The sequence below is a fragment of the Paralichthys olivaceus genome, chromosome 13 (assembly GCF_024713975.1).
Source record: "Paralichthys olivaceus isolate ysfri-2021 chromosome 13, ASM2471397v2, whole genome shotgun sequence".
NCBI classification, from domain to species: Eukaryota; Metazoa; Chordata; class Actinopteri; order Pleuronectiformes; family Paralichthyidae; genus Paralichthys; species Paralichthys olivaceus.
The window spans coordinates 23,277,560-23,300,148 of NC_091105.1; the positions used below are offsets into that span (position 1 = coordinate 23,277,560).

Genomic DNA, 22,589 nt, shown 5'->3' on the forward strand with positions numbered 1-22,589 from the left:
GGGAGCAATGGCTTTACAGTGAGGGACTACCAAACAGTGGAGGACTGATCACAACACACACAAAGGGAGTGGGCTCATTCTCTGCAGAGGATGCCATTAAATACTCCAATGTATCTTGACATATACAAATCATGTGCATATATAACTTTTAACCAGAGCTAAGGGATGCAACCCAGATCACGTAAAAAAGGCAAAAGACCAATTTGTGCACTCATGGGTCTCCACATACTTTTGGCCATATTGTGTTATTTCATCTACTGAGATTTACACAACGATGAGTGTGTATTCAGTGTACTTAGGTCTGAGCTATCAACACAGGTTTGTTCATTCATAATTCATAGCCCCTACACCACACACCAGTCAGTGTGTCACCAACAGTCGCTATAACAAGGTCTGATAAATGATATGCTCTCTGACTCTAGAATATGGTGCAGGAAGCAGATGCTAACAGGCCAGTGAAACCAACCAGGCTTTTATGGCTTCTACTGTTAAAGGGGCAAATTATCTAAAAGTAAAATTTTATATTTCGTAACATCTGCAAATGACCCTGACAGAGTAATACCATCCAGAGCGTTAGGGCTACACCTCAGCTTGTGCTTTTAAATTTAAAAATGAATGATAGTAAAAGGAGCTGTTAGTGAAATGACGAATAAGTTATAGAGTAAACATTAAAATAACCCAATTACAATCAGAAATGTAGAGTACCACGAAGCATCTATAGGAAATGTCAACAATTTTTAGCACATACTGCTGCAGCTGCAGTAGAAGCCAGCCGGTTCACAACTGTAGGCCCAGCTGGCCATACCTGATTTGACTTCGGCTTTAGAGAATCCACCTGTAAGAAAGAGCACTTAACTTTAACACAATACGCTCTCTCCATACCTCCTCCGCTTGATGTGTCACTGAAATGCCTAAAGGCAAAGCTAATAGTTTAGCCTAGGAAAAACCAATGCTTTGACAATACTAGGAAGAAGACTGTTTTGAAAATGCCACTTCATTGGCCTGCAGGAAATGACGATGGTGTGCATCAAAACCAAATTACATAATACATTTGTTTGCGATTGGGTCAGAGTTCCTTGTTTAATTAGAGGTACCAGTTCATTCTATCCAAACCATTTTAGAGCATCACTTGGACAAAGCTCTGCTGAGGTGACTGTTAACATTAAGTTTGTCAATATTCTGCAGCTTTGACTTTAATCCAAAAAAACTAATGCTTTGAGCTGGACCTTAACCTAGGTTAGCTTACTTTCAACCAGTGAAATCAGTTGTTTTGACATTTTAAAAATAGTCTTACACATAATCCAGCTGGACAACCCCTGATATATGGCACCTTACAGGGATACAAAATGAAGTGTCTGCTGGTAGTATATGATCTTTACATCCTATAGAATCCTATTAAATCACGTAGCCCCTGCTGCCAAGACAGACAGCGATGCCGTCCTTGGGGACAGCTTGTGACTGCAGGTCCTGGTCTCGTGATAGTAGTGTGCTCCTTACCATTCATTTCAGGGTTACCCCAAGTTCAATGTCACACAGAGGTAGTGGAAACATATGAGACCCAAGCAGTCATGACCCACACCTGTCAACCTGTCAAGAGGAGATACTATCAAAGCTAATACTTTGTGGTATCAGGCCTGCAACAGCTCTTTTATCAAAGGATGATAAACATGAAATGATTGGTTGAGTGGGAATTGAAATGCTATAGGGCTGTGTTTTTTTTAATATTGAAGTAGAACTAAGCAGGCACATTGATATGCCTCAGGGTATCATCAATCAATCAATCACATTTTATTTGCATAGCCCATATTCACAAATCACAATTTGTCTCATGGGGCTTTAACAAGCTGTAACATGCTCTGCCCTTAACCCTCAACAAGAGTAAGGAAAAACTACCAGAAAATCCTTTTAACAGGGAAACAAAATAACGTAGAAATGTCAGAGAGAGACACATGTGAGGGATCCCTCTCCCAGGATGGACAGAAGTGCAATACATGCCACGTGTAATGTGTATCATGGGTCTATAGGTAGATTGACATCATACGTTTATACTGTAGGTCGTTGAGTGTGAGTGGTTAATGGGCATCATTGGTCTATAGGTAGATGGGTATAATAAATATGTTGGTTAACTGATTAACTGTATAATATTTACCTTTCTAGAGCCTCTCACTCACTGTATTATCTGCAGCAGTAGCAGCAGTGTATCGTTGTATTTTCTCTATTAGTGACATCACTGCTGTCCCATAAAATCGCTCTTCACCTCCATCTCACTGACAAACACCATGATGTCAGTGTCAAAAATTTGCTCTTCTTCTTGATGCCATGATTCACCCGAGGAACCCATTGGTCAGAAGGATAATTTAATATTCATTAGGTGCTCTGCATTGACCATTTATGGTTGAATGTGGGCGTGTAGGGGGCGGACAATGAGGCAGATCCACGTACGAAGGTTTCCAGGTGGACTGTAATTTATTTATAAAGGGAACACTGCCTTCACGGTTTTCTGAAACAAATATTTTTTTTGAGTATGCCATTTTCGGTTCTTTTTTAGTATGAATCCTACGCACTGTTTTATAAATGAGGCCCCAGATCTGAATCCAAAAGAACAGCATCAATCTGCAACTGACAAATCTGTAGAACTGACAGAATTGATGCTGTCATGTTAAACAGAATCTGAAGGGATTGAAGAATCAGTGGTACAAACAACTGAGAATATTTTTTGAGAGCAAAGGGAGGAACTACCCAGTGTGAGAATGGCCTCCCTGATACCGTGCTTGGTAAGTGTATGAAGGCAGAATAATTAATGAAAAGATAAAGATAAGATAAGATCAAAATGAAGTAATTACAGTTGGATTTGAATGTAAAATAAAAAAAGAGACCACAAAGAATAAAGGGAAATACAGAACCACTTGCAGGCACATTGTGATGACTACCAGAGTCTTGTGTATAGCTGCAATCAACATCTTTTCATTAGGAGGCAGCAGAATCCCAGGCTGTCTACTCAGGGATTAAGTCATGTTGAAAATTCATTTAGCAGGCCAGAGTTATTTCAACACACTGTGCCTCGCTCCATAAAAGATGCAACAAAACGTACGCTCTTCATCTGGCCCTGTTATCCTTGACATGTTTGACATTTGAAACTATGTAGTCCAGTGAAGTCATCCCAGTTGCATAATGTCCACTCCCAGGCTGAAAGCCCAAGGACACAGAGCCACAGTTATCATGAAAGGTCATTTGCGGAATACAGTGCATCCACCCGGTTGCATACATAATTCAGGAGAACAAGCTAAGGGGTAGAATATATTGTGTTGTAGGCAGTGTTACCAGCCAGACAGTGCAACTCTTTCATGCCTCAGTATTTTATTGAAAGGAATTAAATTAGTTTTGTGGTTAAGTGGTAGAGGAGTGATCTGCTGCACAGTTCATGGCAGAGTCATAAGAATCAATGGATGAAGGACAGAGTGTGAGTCATATCACTCAAGAGCCTTACTTACCGTAAGAAATTAATTTCAGCCCTTCATTTTCACACCATGGTGTCAGTGAAACAATCACATAAAGTAAACAGTCCAATATACAATAAATGGGAGATTTTAATGCACTCAGTTTTTAAAATCAATAGTATGGTGACATTGTATCATGGCTCGAAAGCTCAGCAGGAAACACTGGAAATGCTAATTGTGTGTGTGTGTCTCAAATTGAATAGCTATAAATTATGCAGTGATTCCTCCTGCTAATGAAGAGTCATCTCTTGGTGTACATGTGAGAAGTCACCGGCTGTGTGTGTGTGTGTGTGTGTGTGTGTGTGTGTGTGTGTGTGTGTGTGTGTGTGTGTGTGTGTGTGTGTGTGTGTGTGTGTGTGTGTGTGTGTGTGTGTGTGTGTGTGTGCGTGCGTGCGTGCGTGTGTGTGTGTGGTGAATGAGTACACAGCAAAATCACACCTAAGAGTTCCTCTCAGCTCTGCTCTGAGGTGTGAGTGAAAGGGAATCCAAGCTGTGTGAGAGCATACAGTGTACTCACACATGAGGTCAAATACGAGATTGCTCACCCCTGAGATCTTTATGTATCTATGTGCTCTTGGCGGTCTGTTTCTGAAGTAATGTCAAAATAATTCTGTTATTTCCCAGTTAGTTCCAAGGACACAGTAAATTCTCCTATGTGTGCTCTGTTTGATGGACAGGGCTGTCACTGGGCATCTTCATTCATCTCCAGACCGGCATCCTGCACCAAACCATTCACACAGAGGAACTGGTTGAAGTTACAGTTAGGTTTAGGTGATACAAAATGACACCAGTTAGTTCATCTTGAAGAGGAAAGAAATAGTTTAATAAGCCTGATGTCAGGTTGAAACAGAAATGTACCTATTAAATGTCTGTTCGCCATATTGGACTGACACAGACATTAATGGGCATTCGGGTGCAACATTCATAGAATCACTTCCACTACAGGAATTTGTCTACAAAATAAAATCAAAACATTAATTTGTTGCTGCAATGCATTATAGAGAGCTGACTCAAAGAGCTTTTAATTTGAAAAGGTGCAAATTTGGGTGTGAAGAGTGTCAATCGCTTAATAGACCTCTGAAATAGCTGAGATGCAATTTATAAGGAAAGAACAGCAGTTCAGCAAATCATTCAGACTTATGTATAGACCACACACATGAACTTAATCAAAGCTAAGTCAGTTCCATTTTACGAAAAACATGGACGACATTAAAGAAATGATAGCATATTGTAGGCCTGTATGAAGAGGGCTCACTAATGACAAGGAATCAATCTAAAGACTCTAGAGGATCATCACAGGCCAAAACTACTGTCTATTCTACACAGGCAGGTTTAGAACTGGCACTGCGCTAGTGTTTTTAAAAAAATTTTATCCCAGCATTTTCCTGGCAAAGAATATTGAGAGCATTTTCTTTTGGGGTTCTATTAGAACTTTACTTGTCATGTAAGTGTGACTGTAATCTTGCACTCCTTTGAGCTGTGATACACCTGTTAAGTTGCACTGCCCTTAGACACCAATAGAGGCCTGAAGATGAAGAATAATCTTTACTCATTTATATTTATCTGTAAGGTTATAGTTTGTATGTTGACATGTATTTTAGTTGTTGTGTGTCACATAAACAGTTGTTTTTGTTCCTGTACACTGTAAAGGATTAACCTGGTTTCCCATGGTAATGTGTAAGCCCTTTCTAAATTTATATCTGACAAGATTAATGTCTGGTCGGATGATGAATTGTCATGTAGCATAAAACTATTTATGTAACACTGCCCCAGCACCCCCCCTCCTCTCCAGGCCTTGGCCTTTCTGATTAGAAGCCCATTCTCCGCCACTCCGTTGTCACAGGCTTTACTCAATACATCAGAGACAGTGAGAGAGGGGGGTGGTGCTAGCTAAAGCTCTTTTCATTCCTATTTGCCAACAAAGGATTTATTTTAATGATTCCACGGGACGTTCTCTTTAAGTGGCAGATTTCAGTCCTGGTTGATTTGGCGACACCTGTAGTTCTTAACGGCCGACGTGGTGTAACAGGTCAAAAATTCTAGGGGCAGATAAACAAACTAAATTATATGTTAATTTTACAAATATGTCTTCAGTACATTGTCCTTATTTAAACATGTCTGTCTGTTTAAAAATACTGAACAATGTACAGTATTGCATGGTTCCAAATAGAAAGGAGAATAGAAATCAATTATTGATTTCAGGCCCATTGTTTTTTACTCAATAAATTAGGGTTAAACCTTTTTTGTTCCCTCTCACTCGCTTGCCCAGAGTACATTATTTATACTGCTTTGGCAACATGGAGGAAAAAAACTTGGTTAAAAATAACTAGTAAAAAAAATAAACACAAGAAAATAACATGTTAAATAATGTTTCACAAAGGCCTTAAAAAAGACAGAATGCCATTTTCAGTTTGTGAAAAAAAAATTCAAAGCTTCAAACTGCTCTTGTACAGATTCATTATATCAACTGTTACATCCATTATTTAATTTTATGGTGTGTTTACAACACTTTGTGACAAGATCCTTGTCAATCTTTGAAATGATGCAGCTTTAAATCACGGAGTATGTAAAGAACAAGCAGAGCACAATACAGCCATCTGGTCCTCTGAGAACAAAATGTCTGCATCACTTTTTGATTGTTTATAATGTAGAGCGCTCGTCCAGTGGGAGCAGGGAGGTGCTCCACATCACCCTGCAGCTGTGCACAAAATCTATACTAAATGGATGGATAATATAGAGAGTCAGGCTTGGACAGAGTGATGGCCTGAGATATAGATTGAGTGCTGGACTGTGTACAAGGGAAATCCATTCGTTAAATAACAACATGGTGCAGTACTGCTGTTTTTGTATTCATCATCCACTATTTTCAATGCTTGTGCATTTGTTTGAGTTTTTTCTACTTAACATCTCTCTTACAACCGACTCCTCTAAGTTATTAACACCCAGGCAGGCAGATCAGTATTCTGCAGTGCTTGTCTGTCAGGAAGGCATTTCAGTGCTCAGCCATTTTCTCACCCTATGCTCAGAAACATTATGCTCTGCCCAACTTGAAATGTCCCAGCATACGGATTGGCCTGGCAGGAGTTTTATCACCAGATATATTCGGGGTGAGAGTGGTGTTTCTCAAGAAGAAGGAGACCTGAGATGGTCCCAACCTCTTTATTCTGCTCTCTGCAGCTGTCTGGCAGGATTTCACTGTGACGGAGAATCCTGTTGTTTAGTCAGCCATAAAAACTGCTGAGCCATATGACTCTCTTACCAGGCAAGTGACAGCCAGTATGAAGACAGCAGAGTTTATTTGTAAGGAAGTATACTTTTACCATCCATACCCACCTTTACTGGGTGTTCTCTACTGAAGGATGAGGATGTTGCTAAACATGTCAGATTTGAATTCATCTGTTTTCCTAAATAGAAAACAATAGTATTACAATTCATAGTATTTTTTAACAAAGGTTTTACTCAAGAAGTTAAACAGGAGAAATGACAACCACTTTCAAGCAAAATCATTACAATTCTTCAAAATAACTGGTCCTTAGTGCGGAAATCTGTAACTGAGCTCTTAACTGACTCGGTGGTGTTGGTTAAGCAGGACACAAATGTGGTAAATGCCCCTGATGCTTGGTGCTGGTGCGATCGTCATAACAACTATCACAATGTCAGGCTTTGGACAAACATCATATTTGTGCTACCGTGCTATGCTAACTGTCCATTCAATGCTAAATATAACCCACGACAGGTTAGACACCGGCCTCTGACTCCTCTTTCCGATTAACAGGATTTGATTGGCTGGTTCCTGCGCTTCAGTGTTTATTTTAACTTGCGAGCAACGCAATGCAACATAACCACAATAGAGTTAGGCAACGCATGACATTACCCCATTCAAAGTGGATTAGCAATGTTTCAGTGTTGCATGTGCGAGTCCTCCGTTACACAGAAACAAGTTGGCTAATTTTACTCGAGAGCTGAATGCAAAGATTGATAGCACTCTAGCCAGCAGCAGGTTAGCTTAGCGTCAGGACTTAAAGTAATAATAGCTCAGGTTTAAAGGTAAAAACGTTTACTTCAACTTAACTTTCAGGTTCACTCAGTATTCACTGGCAACCTTACAGTGCGGAAGATATAAAATCACTGCTCCTGCCCAAAAAATAACTTTAGCATGTTGCAAAATGTCAAACTATTTGTACCTTAAAAATAAAAGCTTAGCTGCTTGGCAATACAAGTCATATTGTTGAGTTACCAAATATTTGCTACTGGTCCATGAGAATCAATTGACTTTCATAGAGACATGACACAATTCCTAATGTGCTAAATATGAAAGATAGCAGCCTAATTATGATTCACTGTGTGAGTCCTCAGCCAGAAACTCTTCATCCCTGGCTGCCAGAGGCGCTATTGAGTTTCTATGACAATGATAGATGATGTGGAGCTAACGGAAATGTTACCGCTGCAGGTTTTATCGCTGCTGTTCTAGGACAGAACACTACTGACAGTTTGTGACCTGTGTGCGTGCATGTGTGTATTTAAAGCTTTTCGTTTTGAATCCCTGCACTAGAACATGTGTTGCTTCCCTTAACGGATATAATGTAACAGGACAGCGTGCTCAAGGCCTGCCTCCATAAGGCACCCATACTGTCACAATAGGAGCACTGATCTAGGATCATTGGTCTGGTCACATTAGCATGATTTGTTCTTCTACTGATAGAAGTGGATTCTTTAGCTTTAATATTGCATTTAACAGTGCAAGCCTCAGGTCCTGTAATAAATCCTCAAAAACTGCAGACTAATCCTAATCTTGGGGGCGTAAAAATGGGGTTAGAACCCTTTGATGCACCAAGGTGGCAGTAGAAAAAAATGAATGTTGAATATATTCATTGATTCCCATTGTGCCCCATTTAATAGTTTAAACAGGTTCAGTTTAATGAAATATATATTAAGTGCATCATTCTGTCACATGAAAGCTGCATTTCAAGTGGTTGGGTGTCACTGTCTGTGTGTGGTGCTCAGTGGGTTCCACTTCAGTTTTTTCACAGCTAGGCAGTTTTAAAGACTCTTCACCTACAGGCCTCTGTCACGAAAGACTGAATTCAATTTTCATGTACTATTACTGTACATGCTGGGTCACTGTGTAGAGCAGTGGATAATATGCTTTTTAGTCGTGATGTCAAAATGTCATGAGAGAAGAGGCTGATTGGCTATTGAAGAGCTCCACAATATTTTAGCTATAGGATGCAAAGGATGAGTTCACTTTCAGTCACTTTCACCATTTAAAAATTTTAGGAAAAAGGTACAGCCAAAGAAAAATATGTATTTTCCAAGGTTTTTTACATTTCATCATTATTCCATATAAAATATGCCAACGTCACTGTTTATGATTGAGCCCTTTAAGTTTATTGTTTTATAACAAGAGAAAACTGTCAAAATTGCCTGATTTCAATTTCTAATGTAAATGTTTTCTAACCAACATTTTAGATTTAATTCTGACTTCTTTACATTGTTTTATCATATAAACAGATTGACTATTCTCACTTATTTCACTTGTAATTCACTAAATATTTTTGGACTTTTCCATGATTTTTTGATAACATTAGCTGAATCTTCTAGTGCTATTTCTACAAGCATACCAATGATATGATTGTAAGAGCAACAAAATGACTGAGCATGCAGGCAAAACATTATGGTGGGGATTGCTGGATATTATTATAGTATTATACAAACTACTATTATTCCTGAAATTTACATTTTGGAGAATAAATCCTGCTCCCGTCTTTAGAGCAATACACTGTGCCTGCTGTATGTACAGTAATTGTCTGTCCAGTGAAGTAAGGCTTCATGTTGGTGGATAGGGGGCAGTAGAAGTATGGTAAACTAGTCTTTTCAGCATGATGATTTTATGAGAAATGGTATAGTGGGATTTGAGAAAGTGCAGCTTCCACTGTCCCAGCATCTGATGTGGAATTGTGGGCAAAGCAGAGGACAAAAAAAGACAGATTTGGGTCAGCTGTGGCCTGGAGGTGGGGAGCTGTCACACAGGAGCAGGTCTGTTAGTTGGCTGCATCTATCTAGGAGGCAGCATGCATGCCCCCATCAGGCGTACACAGTACTGGAGAGATTACTGTGAGCATCGCCCTCAGCCCGTCTCTTGCATACTTTTGCATTTTATTTGCAGCACATTTTAAGCCATGTGTGGCTGTGTGTGATATGTGCATTTCTGTGTTAGCAGTTGGCACTTTTCTCCATGACCTTCTAATGAATAGCATCTCAGCATGTTTGAAGCATCTGTTTCTAACTACTTGGACAAAATGTGTTATGCTACACTCATGATGCCTTCAGGTAACACGTGTGCCTTGCTGTTTGATAAATAGAACTTTTATTTTAGAGGCTCAGAACCTTTCTAAATAAAGTGCACTGTCGAGGCCTCTCTCATCACCATATCGCAGATGGACTCCAGATAATTCAAGCTTCTACTAATTATGTCTCTGCTGAGTGGCCATCACATAAAATAGGGTGCTAATGCATTAAGGACTCACACAGACATACACACACACACACACACACACACACACACACACACACACACACACACACATTGATGCCCTGAATCTTGTGCCCAGTCAGAGCAAACAGGAGCAGGCGACAGTGAGTCATCACCAGATGGCTGAGTGTGACACATCTCCGCAACCAGGAGCCCTTATGCTTTTACCACCTGGAACAGAACCAGGTGACACGCCCCTGGAGTCCTGCCACCCGGGATACATGGTGGCAACCAGGCATAACACGGCAAATAACACACACCCATCCTCACTGCACCCAGCCTGGCTCTTTTTCATCTTTTTGTTCCTTTTCTTTGCTGGTTCTGCAAAACCAGCCCCCTGTCTCTGTCTTGCTATAGCTTTGACAGCTTCCCCATTCTTTTCCTCTCCATCCTGTCCATCTCAATCCTTTCCTCTGTCATTCTATCTACTGTACCTCCCCCGCACATACACACCTCTTCCTCCCAAACCCTGAGGTCTTGGCTCAGGCATCAGTAACACACTCAAATCGGCTTGGCCAGCTCTAACCTCCTGTCTGTGAGTCCCTGCCTGTGTAGGTTATATTGGGTAAATAAATTAGCACAGTGCCCCCCTCCCTAATGTGGACAAGGTCACATGACAGGTCTTTTCCTACGCTTAAGTTAAGCAGTTGGAGGGATCGATTCCATTATCTCCTCTGCGCAAGAGTCAATGGAACCTTTACTGAAACCTCCTGGGTACGTACCAACTGTTTTCACGGTGTCTCCTTTTTACCCCAAATTAATCTCTTGATAATGGTGTGTAAAAAGTAGCTTATTTTAAATCAAGGTTTGTTTTGAAGGAAGAGAAGGCATAATGAGAGCTACATGAATGGAAATAACCTGAAGAGAAATAGTAGAGGGCCGATTTGTTGTTTTGTGTTTTTTATTAAATATATCAATGTAATGTAATATTTTTTCTGTTGAGAGCTTGTTTTTTGAAATCATTTTACAATGATTTTAAATAGTTTGGGAACCACTTTTAATCAATTAATGCTGCATGTTTAAAAGAAAGACTAGCTAATGGAAAGATGTTGTAAACAACACTGGCATTTCCTCCCCGGAGAGCAGGAAGGAGAGATTTGAAAAGCTTAGTGGGATTGTGGAGAAAACAATTGGTTTGTCAGAGATGAGTCTGAACGCATTCATCAAGCAGTAGGTGATTTTTCCAGCACTGGCTTTAGAATCTTAATAGGCCGCTTGAAAGTAGCCCTCTGGTTTTTGACACCAGATGGTACAGTCGTCATTAGACTGCAATGACGAGCCTTCTGAGTAGGGCGAGTGTTTGTGTGTCACTTTACATACCAGCTTTTCACAGACACATCATCCATTTGCAAAATCATCTCTCTGTTGTCTTATCATCACACAAAATCAATCACGGTCTGACTGAATCGAGAAGCTTCATTGCAGTCTGATCAGCAACTGAGAGAATAAAGACCCCACACTGGTCAGAGGGCTGACGAATTATCTTATTTTAACTTTTTCACAGTGTTCACAAAAAATAACTGGTCAATAACCAGAGTAGACACTGCAGATGAAAGTTTGTGCATATATTCCTTCGAGAGCAATACATTGAACTATCTTATTCATTTTTGCTGTATGATTCAAAACAAGAAGAACCAGCTGTTGTCTATGTGATAATAGTTTTTAACAAAATATCCAACATTCAGACAAAATGAAACTTTGGAACATATAACAGCATGTGATACACTTTTTGACTGCAACACTGGAGGCACTGCATATGCCAGTTCTATTCTGACAAACGGTGTGCACCTTTCTCCCTTAGAGGAGCATTTGAAACAAGTATAAACACTTGTGATTTTAGACATGGCTGAATGACCGAGTTTGTCTAAAGCGTTCTGCACCCTGTACAATGACTATATTAAATGAATCTGCAATGATGTTTTAATCCAAACCTTACCTGGGGCAAAGTGTGCATCTCCATTTCAGTCCTTATTAATGCCACCTTATTGGATCTTGGTCTTAATGTTTTGGTTAGGGCCTAGTGCCTGGATGGTTAAGCAGCTCTTTGTGATACCTCGGTTGACACAGACCTTGTTGGAGCAAGTGAAATGAGCACTCCAGGATGTGTTTCTAATCTTCACCACTTTACCTTAAATCCACTTTGATCAGAAAGTGGATTTGTTGCATGTAGGCAGGAACCTGGGGACCCAAATAGACCGTATGATGAAAGTTCTGGAAGGATGAGGAGAAGGGAATGTGGTGTCATTTTATACTGGATCTGTTAGTACTAATTAAAATCTTCACTCTCCCTCACATGATGATTTGCAGATATGCCTTGACATTTGTACGGCATATGGGATTTAGGATACATGCCGTACAAATGTCAAGGCAAATCTGAATCACATACTAGAAAAAAAAAACATTAGAAGAATTCAGGACACTTTCTAACTGCAGGGTGAACATGGCAAGTGAAAGGAATCTACAACCACTGAACTGACTGACAAGTGACACTCCTGTGTCCTATTAATATTCATATGAGGCTGGACGATAATCGCTCAAGCGACATTAATGCTGTATGTTATGTCAATGCCAGCATGTGTAAAGTCCGCAGGGATCATAAACACTTGATGAGTCACCACTGTAAATCTTTTCAGATGAGCGTGTTCGTTAACATGACTTATGCATCTGCACGCACGCACACACACACACACGCACACACACACGTAGGGCCAGCAGTGTGTCTCGTTCCTGGACCAACGAATGGCACCATCTGTTCCTAAGGAGTAAAGTGATTGATGAGACTGGGCTTCACCTAGAAGGGTGAGAGATGCTGTTGCCACTTTACATGCAGTGTATTTGGTTTAGTACAGTATTTGTATACAGGGCTAAGGGAATGGTTGATGGTTGAATGTATTGCATGTTTTATTGAACAGAAAGGAAGTTGAAAATGCTGAATAATGCAGCAACTGTGTTTTGTATGCTGATTATTACACATAAAGTGATAGGAAAATGCCTCTCACATCACTTTGCGCTGTTGTTGTCAGTATATATACACGTGTGCCCTTATTGTGTGCGCACACACACACACACACACACACACACACAACACGGGTGTCACACGTTGAAAGTCACACATGTGGCAGCTGCATTGTTGTCTGTCGGTTGTGATTAACATTTAGCTGCAGGGCAACAACGTGCTGCATGTGTGTGTAGTCAGCGCTGTAGACACATCTAAAGACGTTAAGCTCTGACAAATATGCAGCTACTGTGGGGTTATGTAAAATGAATGTTTAAGAATTAAATGCAGTTTACTTTCACTAACTTGCCGATTCTGACATTAGTAAACAGATCAGGAATCTGCAAGACACCAATTATCTGCATTGAATAGTTTGTCATTGTAATAAAATTCACTCTACGCCAGATTCCAAAACAGTACTATAGATTTGATCTATTGATATGCAGAGTTCATGTACTGGAATTGGTCTTGGGAGGAATAGATAGATCTGTGCATGCATCCTTTGTAGTGTTGTCTTTAATCTGCCATACTATTGTCTTTTCTCAGCCTCTAAGCTGCCGCCCACAGAGGGGCTGGAATAGAGATATAAGGGAGGGTAATGAAATATGAACAGTACATTTTAAATTAAGTTTTAGTTGGACTTAAAAGAAAAGCTTCAATGATGACTTTACTTTTTATTGACACAGTGTATGTCATTTTCATAATTCAATAACAAGCGTTGAAAATAATTTGAATGATTAAATTTATCGAAATCCTTTAAAAAAAATCTTAATGTTATGTTTTTATTACAGAGAAATCAGACAATATCTATACTGTACAAGAACCAAAAGTCCTGAACACTGCCAAACACTTTTAATTGGCTATATATAAGGTCGTGGTATTCCTACATAGATAGGGCTAGCTAGCATTGCCAAATATTTGCTTGCCAATCAAGCTGAAATGTCACGTTCAGCATCAAACTTTCTTTGTCCCTCAAAATTACATATTCAACATGTTTGTCGTGAAAGGAAAATCCAATTTAACCATTTGTGGCTGTAAAACAATTGAAAGAATTGTTTTGCAAAGTTTGTGACATCACAAAACCCTGGCATTCTGAATCTGATCTTTTTTTTAGACTGGCGTTGCAGTGTGTTGGTGGAAAATCTCATCCATGATGCAGACTACTTATACCACTCAAAATGTATTTTATCATATATAATTCACAAAGGGACACAAAAGCATGTTCCTAAACTCCTAAAATTTTCATCATGGGTGGACTTTAAGTTGTATTTTGCTTCTATGTCTGCCCTTTTCTTGCTTCTCGTTATGTTGGCATGCTAACCGGTTAGCCCCTGTCCAGCCTGGATGTTATCCAGTTTATGTTCTTGAGATAAACAAGACTTATGGTGGTGTTTTCCATGAATCAAATCCAACCTGTCATCATATTAGAACATTTCTCCTTCTTCTCCCTCCTCTTCTTTTTAGTTCAGAGTAAGCAGGGATATTTTTTTTACCTTTCTTGATGTGTTTTCTGTTCTTTCATCTAATTTTTTCTATGACTTTTTTTATTTTATTTGAAAAGCAAGTAGATTATTCCCAAATAATTAACTACCACTGTAAATGAACAGAATAAACAGGAGCACGAGATCTGTTTACCCAGTTGGTTTTGATGGGCTGATAGCGTTGGTGTTCACGTGCACATCCCCTGAGGGGCTTCAGCGTGGAGTGAGGTAAACAAAACAGATGTGAAGCACGTAGTGGATAAACTCATTAGCCACTCATCATCAAACAGACATATCTGCACTTCCATTTTGGAAGAAGCTGAATGAGAAAACTTATCTATGTCAGCAGCTATTAAGTCAAACACAAAGTGAGGCAGAATGTCCGTTTCCATCTAGATCATTGAGCAAATATCAATACAGCATACTTCAGTGTGTTAGACAGCAACTCAGGGAGGGGGCTGTGTCTGAGGAGGTCTAGAGTTGGGTGACCCATGCGCGTGTGTGTGTGTGTGTGTGTGTGTGTGTGTGTGTGTGTGTGTGTGTGTGTGTGTGTGTGTGTGTGTGTGTGTGTGTGTGTGTGTGACTGCGTGTTGAGGAGCAGAAGTCAGCGCACTTATTTGTTTGGGAAGTTTGCAGGAGATTTTCACTGATGAATTGTTGGTGGCAGAGCAGTGGTGCAGAAGATGCTCCTGGGGGAGAGAGAGACAGCGAGAAAAGTGAGGGAATGGAGGGATGATGAGTCTCCATCCCCCCATGCTCCTCTCCCTGCATCTAAAAACCTAGTTGGCAGACTGGCACTCACTCAGTGGTAGTGGGGTAGGGTTGGGAGCAAAGGAGGGGAAGGAAAGGAGGGAGGCAGAGTCAGCGTGACAAGGACAAAGCAAAGACAAGCCACAGGCTTACTGTGTTTTTTTTATGTTAGGGGTAAAAAACCCAAAAACATGTGTATTATAATGTGGCTGCAGCCTTCCACATCAACACACTGCTGCTGCAACCAGTGGCCATCAGTATCATCCAGCGAAGGAGAAAGACGAGAATCATTGTTTAATTCATGAGGACTCAAACTTGTGCATCATCGCTGCTTTTACCGCCTTTTGCGCTGAATAAGACGTCAAAGGCGGTAAAAGCAGCCAGAGTCACTGTCACACACACAAATGCAAACATGTTAACATCCCAATGCTCTGACAATAACCTCCGACTGATCATTTGAACCATAACCTGTGACCCTCACCACTTCATAATTTACTTTACTTCAAAAACTTACCCTAAATACAAATCCTCCAAGTGTGAAAATAGCTGCAGAAGTAGTTGCAGAACAGTGAGAAAGTCCCTTTACAGGTGATTTCTTTGTCAATTACTGTTTCCAAGGTCAAGACTGAATGCTCACGCTCAACGTACTACAACACATCTTACAAAATACTTACAAAAAATTTGTCACAATTGTTATGCACTGTATTAGACTACATGTGCTTGTTTTTGTGTCTGCTCCTATTTTTCATCCTGTTTGATTGAATCCTGTTTTGAGTGCTTTGCATGTAAGACACGTCATCCACATGCCCACTTGCTCGCTGTGATTGTGGATTCTCACTTACAGCCCATCCGGATAATTGCCAGAAATTATCTGTCTGTCTGAAAGCTCAAGGTAATCAGATAATATTGCACCAGGTATCTAATAGATGGTGCAGGAATTTAAGAAGTCTCCTAAAGAAAAAGATGGCAAAAGGTGTGAAAAAGCTGCCATTTGCAGTCACTCCTTACAAAATCGCATACTCCACAGCTGGCCTTTTATGCTCAGTGTACTGCAGCATCTATCTGTTTCAAAGTGTCACATTCAAGGCTAAAAATACCCAGCAGTTTTCAGTCAATGGGAGGTATTAGTGAGGATAATGCAGAGCTGATAATAACTATTGTCGGCCATATTAGGAGTCTCAATCCTATGGATTTGTGGCACATAGGTAAAATAAAGGCCTGTGTAAAAGTGTGTGTGCACACTAACCATCACTAATCCGTCAAGCAGGTCACCCACATGGTTTCAGTGTTTACTGTTGGCTTGGGAGCTAAAACAGCTTAGCCTCTACGCAAAGGCCCGCATTAATGGCTGTGCACTCTAGTTCATGCACCTGGAGAGTAGGATTTTATCACTAGTCAGTGAGATGTCAACACAATTTATAAATGTGTTTGCAAATCTGCAGTTTCTCTGAAGTGCCAATAGTTCCCAGCATTTTTTCTTTTTGCATTTATTAGGGCTCTGATTTATTTTACTGACAGCAGTGGTGTTTTATTAATTCTTTTCCGTTGTGTTGGTTGCATTTTTGCTGAAATTGCTTCATTTTGGCTTCTGATGGCAGATAAGTGATGTGGAAAGCAGTTACCAGAGGGTAAAAAGAGCAAGGTTAAAAGAGCAATTCGCTCAAACACTGTCATTTTGAACAATCATGAGGCTTTGAATGTGAATGGTTTATCTCTCTCCTCAAGAACCCTGTCCACCACTGTGATAATTGTTCTTTTGACAGAGTGACATCTTCAGCCACAGTCATCTTCGGCACGACGTAAGGAGGAGCTATTTGATATTCCCAGAAGCAGAGGAGTAGAATAAAGGTTGTGGATAAACTGGATAAACCTTTCAGCAGCATTTACTCTGGACCTCCTGAAGCACCACATGTACATGTTTGTTGCAGCATTAAGGCAGCAGACACTCAGATACACAAGGGTATTGATTGATTTGTAAGGAGGATATCTTGAATACATTTCTAAAAGTGCACCAAACTATTATCCAAAAAAGAATTTCATCAGTTTGTTTTGCTGATTAACATCCAAGCAGCTGGGCAGTTCATTCATTTTCCTCATACGATACCTTATTGTGAGGGAGGTGGGTTTATGGAGGCTGAGCTGCAGGAAGCCAACAGATGTCCCATTTGAGCTGAGCTGTGTGGGGAATATCAAGTGTAGCTGCCTTCGTGGTATTAGTTGGCTGCTGGAGCAAGAGGACAGGTTGTATACTAAGTGCTGCTGAGAAATCAGTCATCTTGGTTTCTCCCTTTAAGATTACTCTAACGCAAGTCACATGACAGCCTGTAGTCTCTTTTGGGCAGGTGTGACTATGCTATTTAAATATGACTTGCGCGTGTCCATCCACTGTGGCTTTGCTGTGATTTATTTTTCGAGTCAAGTATCAAGTTACAAAGAAATATAACAAATCATATGTAATTGGTTAAGGGTAATAGTTTGACATTGTTTGATTTGTACAGAAAACGGTTTAAAATCTTGTGGTCACGACAAGATGCCAAGAATTAGTGCGCCGCTGCAAACAAAGTATCTAGTTACCTAAAGACAGAGTCAGAATAAAGCTGTTTTCAGGTGTTTACTGAACGGCGAACATTTAAGTGAGGGTTTTCAGAGGGGCTGTATGTGAGATCGCAATACAGGAAAATGTCAGGAAAAATGCACAGCGAGTGGTTGGTTGAAAAGAAGATCTTAATTTGAAAAGACAACGAGATTTGAGAGCTTTTGGCACAAACCGCCCTCTGTCTGAAAGGGTCCTAAACCTTTTTAGTTCTCATACAGTTTGGTGTCACAATCATCTGTTAATCGTGGCTGGTTGCAAAGATACCAAACGGCCAGTTTGATGAGCAGCAAAGCAATAGATTACAATGAAAGTACATTTTAAGATAAAAAAAATGTCCTGTTGCACTTTGACCATGAATTTGAATCTAGACCTTAAGATACTTAAACTTTGAAAAGCTAGTAGGGATTCAGTTTCTATTTGTCATGTTTGGGAAATGACTTTTATTCCAAAAAGTTATTCAATACTTTACTTGAACTTCCATCTCTGTGTTATAACAGTAACTTTCACCAAAGAAAACTACACTTTACCCTAATTCGCTCAATTATCTTTTAAAAATACAATTGGATTCGTCTTTCAAATTTTTTTTTGTCTTTCTTGTGTTAGATTGTGACAGTCGCGCCTATTGGCAACAAGGCGGCTAATAACATAGATATATATATATTTGTCAGTGGGTGAATGCGACACATTATAAATGAGGTGTATAAATTCTGGCCATTTACGTCTTCGGCTTTTAATGAGGGAATTTCAGGCATGTTATATCCAGTTACATAATTCATTCAGGGTGACAAGGCTTGTGGATTAGAAAAGGTACACTTAAAAGCTCCATATTCATCAAAGCTTTTAGAAGCTGAACCTTAAAGATACAATACACTTATTGAGTTTGACAAATTGATATGTTTTCATTGATCTCTTTCACTTTTAAACCAAACTAAACACTCCGTTGTGCTTCTGGTGGTGTGTTTACAGGCTGCTTTCATTGCGCTTTGCAAAGCCTCTCTGAAAATATTAATGTTGGAGGCTAGTGTGATATCTATTGGCAGTGAATACGTTGTAGATATAACTTTGATAATGACCGATTTAATATAACTAGAAAGCCTCACATGCAGTTGGATCCTGAGTCAGAGGATTTAGCTTTGGCTCTTCTGTAATGATTTGGTAGAGAGTGAATTTGATGTGATTGACAGCTGAGACGTCCTTGAGGCTCTGTCTTCATTTGTCATGTCCATCTCACCTGTCACTTTCTATTTAGGAGCTGTTCTTTCTTTTAGCAGCTCTTCTAACATCCTTGTCCTCCCTTCTTGTTCTCTGAGCTGTAGATCTGGCCTCTGACACTCGCCCTGTCCTCCCTACATCCTCTCTGACCAAAAGGATAAGCACCTGCCAGAGCCTCTTGTATTTTTCACTTTAGTTTTAAATAAATCAAACATATTCAAAGTTCGATTTGTTGAAAGTATGGATAATGCAAGACATTGCAGTTTGGAGATTACCAAATTAGATTTATTAAAAAAGACAACACGGCTTGCATTTTCACATCATTTTAATTGTATCACAGTAGAGTAAGCTAATGTGCGTGCTCAATGAATTTCAGTGAGCCACATAATGGGCCAAGTGCTGCCAGAGTGGCCTGCTGCAGGAGGGCATCAGGTTGACCAGCTTGAGCTGGTCCGCATGCCAAGTGAATATTCTGAAGGGAGCAGTGGTCACTCCAGATAACTGAAGCCACACATATAACGACACATCTTATTTATATCTTATTGTATTGAAAGCTGTTTGACCTGCATTTCTTCTATGAAAGGTGCTATACAAATAAAGTTTATTATATTATTATCTTCTTTCTGCAGCTTTGACTGCTCTGTGTGTAGGGGCAGCTGCTGCACAGAAGCCTTAATACATTAATACTCCTGCCATGAATCCACGTCCTGATTTATCGTTGACCCAAAACAAACATATCCCTTTTACAACATCCAGACTTTGTGTCACCTGATCAGCTGGTGCCAGCAACTCCAGTGGTAACAGATGTTGGTGCCTGCAGCCAGGTATCGCTCTCTATCCTGCAACTAACAGATGTGCTAGTGACAGACGTGGCTGACAAAACGGTGGATACAATCAGTGAATGAATCCTATGGCTGTGGAGAGACCGCCTTCAGACAGAAGAGAGGGGAGTACTGTAGATCATGAACTATAAAAATGCTAGGAATTTCGAGATTTGTTCCAATACAATGCGAATTTTGCAACAGGCAAAACATGGTGTTAAATTAGCTTTTCAGGATCTGATAACCTCAAAGCAAATAAACAGAGAATGAATTCAACTCAGGGGACTAGTACTGGTGATTCATAGTAAATAAAGAGTTTCGCGGCAGATAATGTGTTATTTAGAGGCTGTATTGTGGATGCCCCAGTCACTTGCGTTGTATGGATATACGCAGATCGCGTGTGGATCTAATAGCGTCCAAAGGACTCCAAGTTACTCCAAACCTTTATGGGTGAGTAGATCTACATACCATATGCTGGAAATAAGGACCAGGTTGAAAAAAAACAAACTTCTCCTTTAAGTCGACTTGAACAAGTGCCCTTCATGAGTAGAGCCTGAGTGTGTCCACAAAGACAGACAGTGGGGTCACTTTTTGTTTCAAGGACACGGGAGAAATGAAATGGATGTGGTCTGGTACACAGGCTTTTTGTGCTAATTAGAGTGGGCAGCCAATAAAAGTTTGTTCTTCAATAAACGAGCATGCCTTCCCCACCTCTGCTCTGGTTCACATGGGATGTTTATATTGCTGGTAGTACTTGTTTATCTGTCTTTCAGACAAATGCAGCGGAGAAAGGAAGAGGAGAATGCTTTCGTTTTTTCATTGATTTTTCTTTTTTCCAAAATGCAGCATCAATCACAGCACCATGAATCACTGAGCCCTCTGCCCACACTGGTCCAAAGTCTCTCTATTAACAAGACTAATTAGTTAGAATAAATAAAGCAGACAATAGAACATCTTGTCTGAACAAGGAGTAAAATGCAGCCGTAAATTCTTCCTGTTCATGTTGTTACATACATACATATTTTTATACAATTAAAATTTGATTGATTGATTGCAATCATTTAATTTGGACCAAATGAACTGACCAGTGCATGAACATGTCAGTCTACAGCCAAGGAGACATACACCAATGAAGCAGAAATGAAGTTAGCGAGCGAGTCACGAAAAAGTCAGCCTCTGGCAGATATCAGATCTCACATTCATGTGTTTGGGGGTGATTGGTAGGTGTGGGATGAAGCGGCTGCAAAATGTATCCTGCTCTAGCTAGCTTTTCCAGGATTACCAACCTTAGCTTGAATATATCCACAATTTGCTTTCTTTTGGATAAAAATCTGATTTGATTTGATACGTATATTAGTCCTCTGAAATCAGCGGTTTGTATCGGAGTGTATTAAGCCAAGGATAGTTTTGCAGTTTTGGTAGTGAGAACGAGCTCAAATTTGACAGTTGCTTCTTTCTGCATTCCTTTTTATTTATGGATTAAACAAAACAAGCTGCATTGTGAAAATAAAATTTCCTTGAATGTTATGCTATGCTAAAATAGAGCATGGTACCTGTAGCTAGCTAGCAAATTATCATGAATTTTGTTGTATTGTATGTAGTACACACACGACATTGAGGTCAATTGTTTTAGTAATCGAGTATTCTGTATCGATTATTCCGTCGATTCATTGAGTAATCGGATAAGAAATACTTTTGCGTGCGTGAGTTGAACCATCGTGATGAACAAGGAATGGTGGTGGCAACATGATCTGTGAACTTTCTCAGGCAATCGTCTGCACTTTTAGGGGAACTCTGGCCTCTGAACACAGTCGTTCTGCAACAGTATTAATCATCAACAGTGGCCACTGAGCAGTACGAGGGCCCGTCTACAGACATTTGTTGGCAGTATATAGATTTAATGAAGCTTCAAGGCAAAGAATTTAAATCAATGATTTTTAGTAATCGATTTGCTCTAGTTACTCGAGGAATCGTTTCAACTTAAAACCTTTCATTAAATTATCTTCCAGTCTAATCCATCTCTATTGCAACATGTTGGCTATTCTCTGGTATTAAATTAATTGTTGTAGCTGTTATGGGAAACATTACTTTCCCAAAATACAATTTCCACAAATGCACGTTTGTTGATGAGAGATATCTCTGCAAGTAATTCTTTCTAGCAAATTAGATGCAGCATGGGAAGCAAATAAGTGGTAATTAAAACTCTCCTTTTCATCTCTGGTGTCTTGGCTGCCCCTCCTGTTCTGTAATGATCTAACACGATACTCCACATGCTGCTGAAAACTGCCAATACTCAGAGCGCTTCTCTGATTTCTGCACCACCACAAGCCACCGTGGCATGACGTCGCATCCACTACCTCTGCTTCTGACCAATCATGTCGCTGATTGTCACCAGCACTCGGCGAATCAGAGTAAGAGAGCAGGAATGAGACTAGCAACGGGGAGGAAGAGAGGGAGGAGGAGGAAGAGGGCAGTGGAAGACTGCAGTAACAGTCCCAAGGCCCCACAGATACTCACTGAATCAAACGCTGAAGGCTGTGTGTGATTGAGGGGCTGAGTCTGACAGTGTGTGCTTGTGTTTGTTGCCAAGATAGGAACAAAGAGAGCAAGTGAGCATGTTTTTTTTTCTGTATGTGTCTGTATTTGCTGCTTGAGTGATACACAGAGAGCCAGAAAGTGAAGGAGAAAAACATTCCCTGCCTGGA

At 40.1% G+C, this 22,589-nt stretch overlaps 1 protein-coding gene across 5 annotated transcripts in view; it reads left to right on the top strand.

The window, feature by feature from the left end:
* oxr1a (oxidation resistance 1a) overlaps positions 1 to 22,589 on the top strand; it is a 149,707-nt gene that overhangs the window by 33,569 nt on the left and 93,549 nt on the right. For 3 of the 5 annotated variants that reach the window (XM_069537351.1, XM_069537352.1, XM_069537355.1), the window contains exon 1: positions 10,617 to 10,743. The exons of 1 other annotated variant lie outside the window; for it this stretch is intronic. In XM_069537351.1, coding sequence (XP_069393452.1) covers positions 10,718 to 10,743 — 26 coding nt within the window. In that variant the 5' untranslated portion in view covers positions 10,617 to 10,717. Of the gene's footprint in view, positions 1 to 10,615; positions 10,744 to 22,589 lie in introns of those variants that run through there. One more of the 5 variants, XM_069537353.1, reaches the window with a different exon arrangement.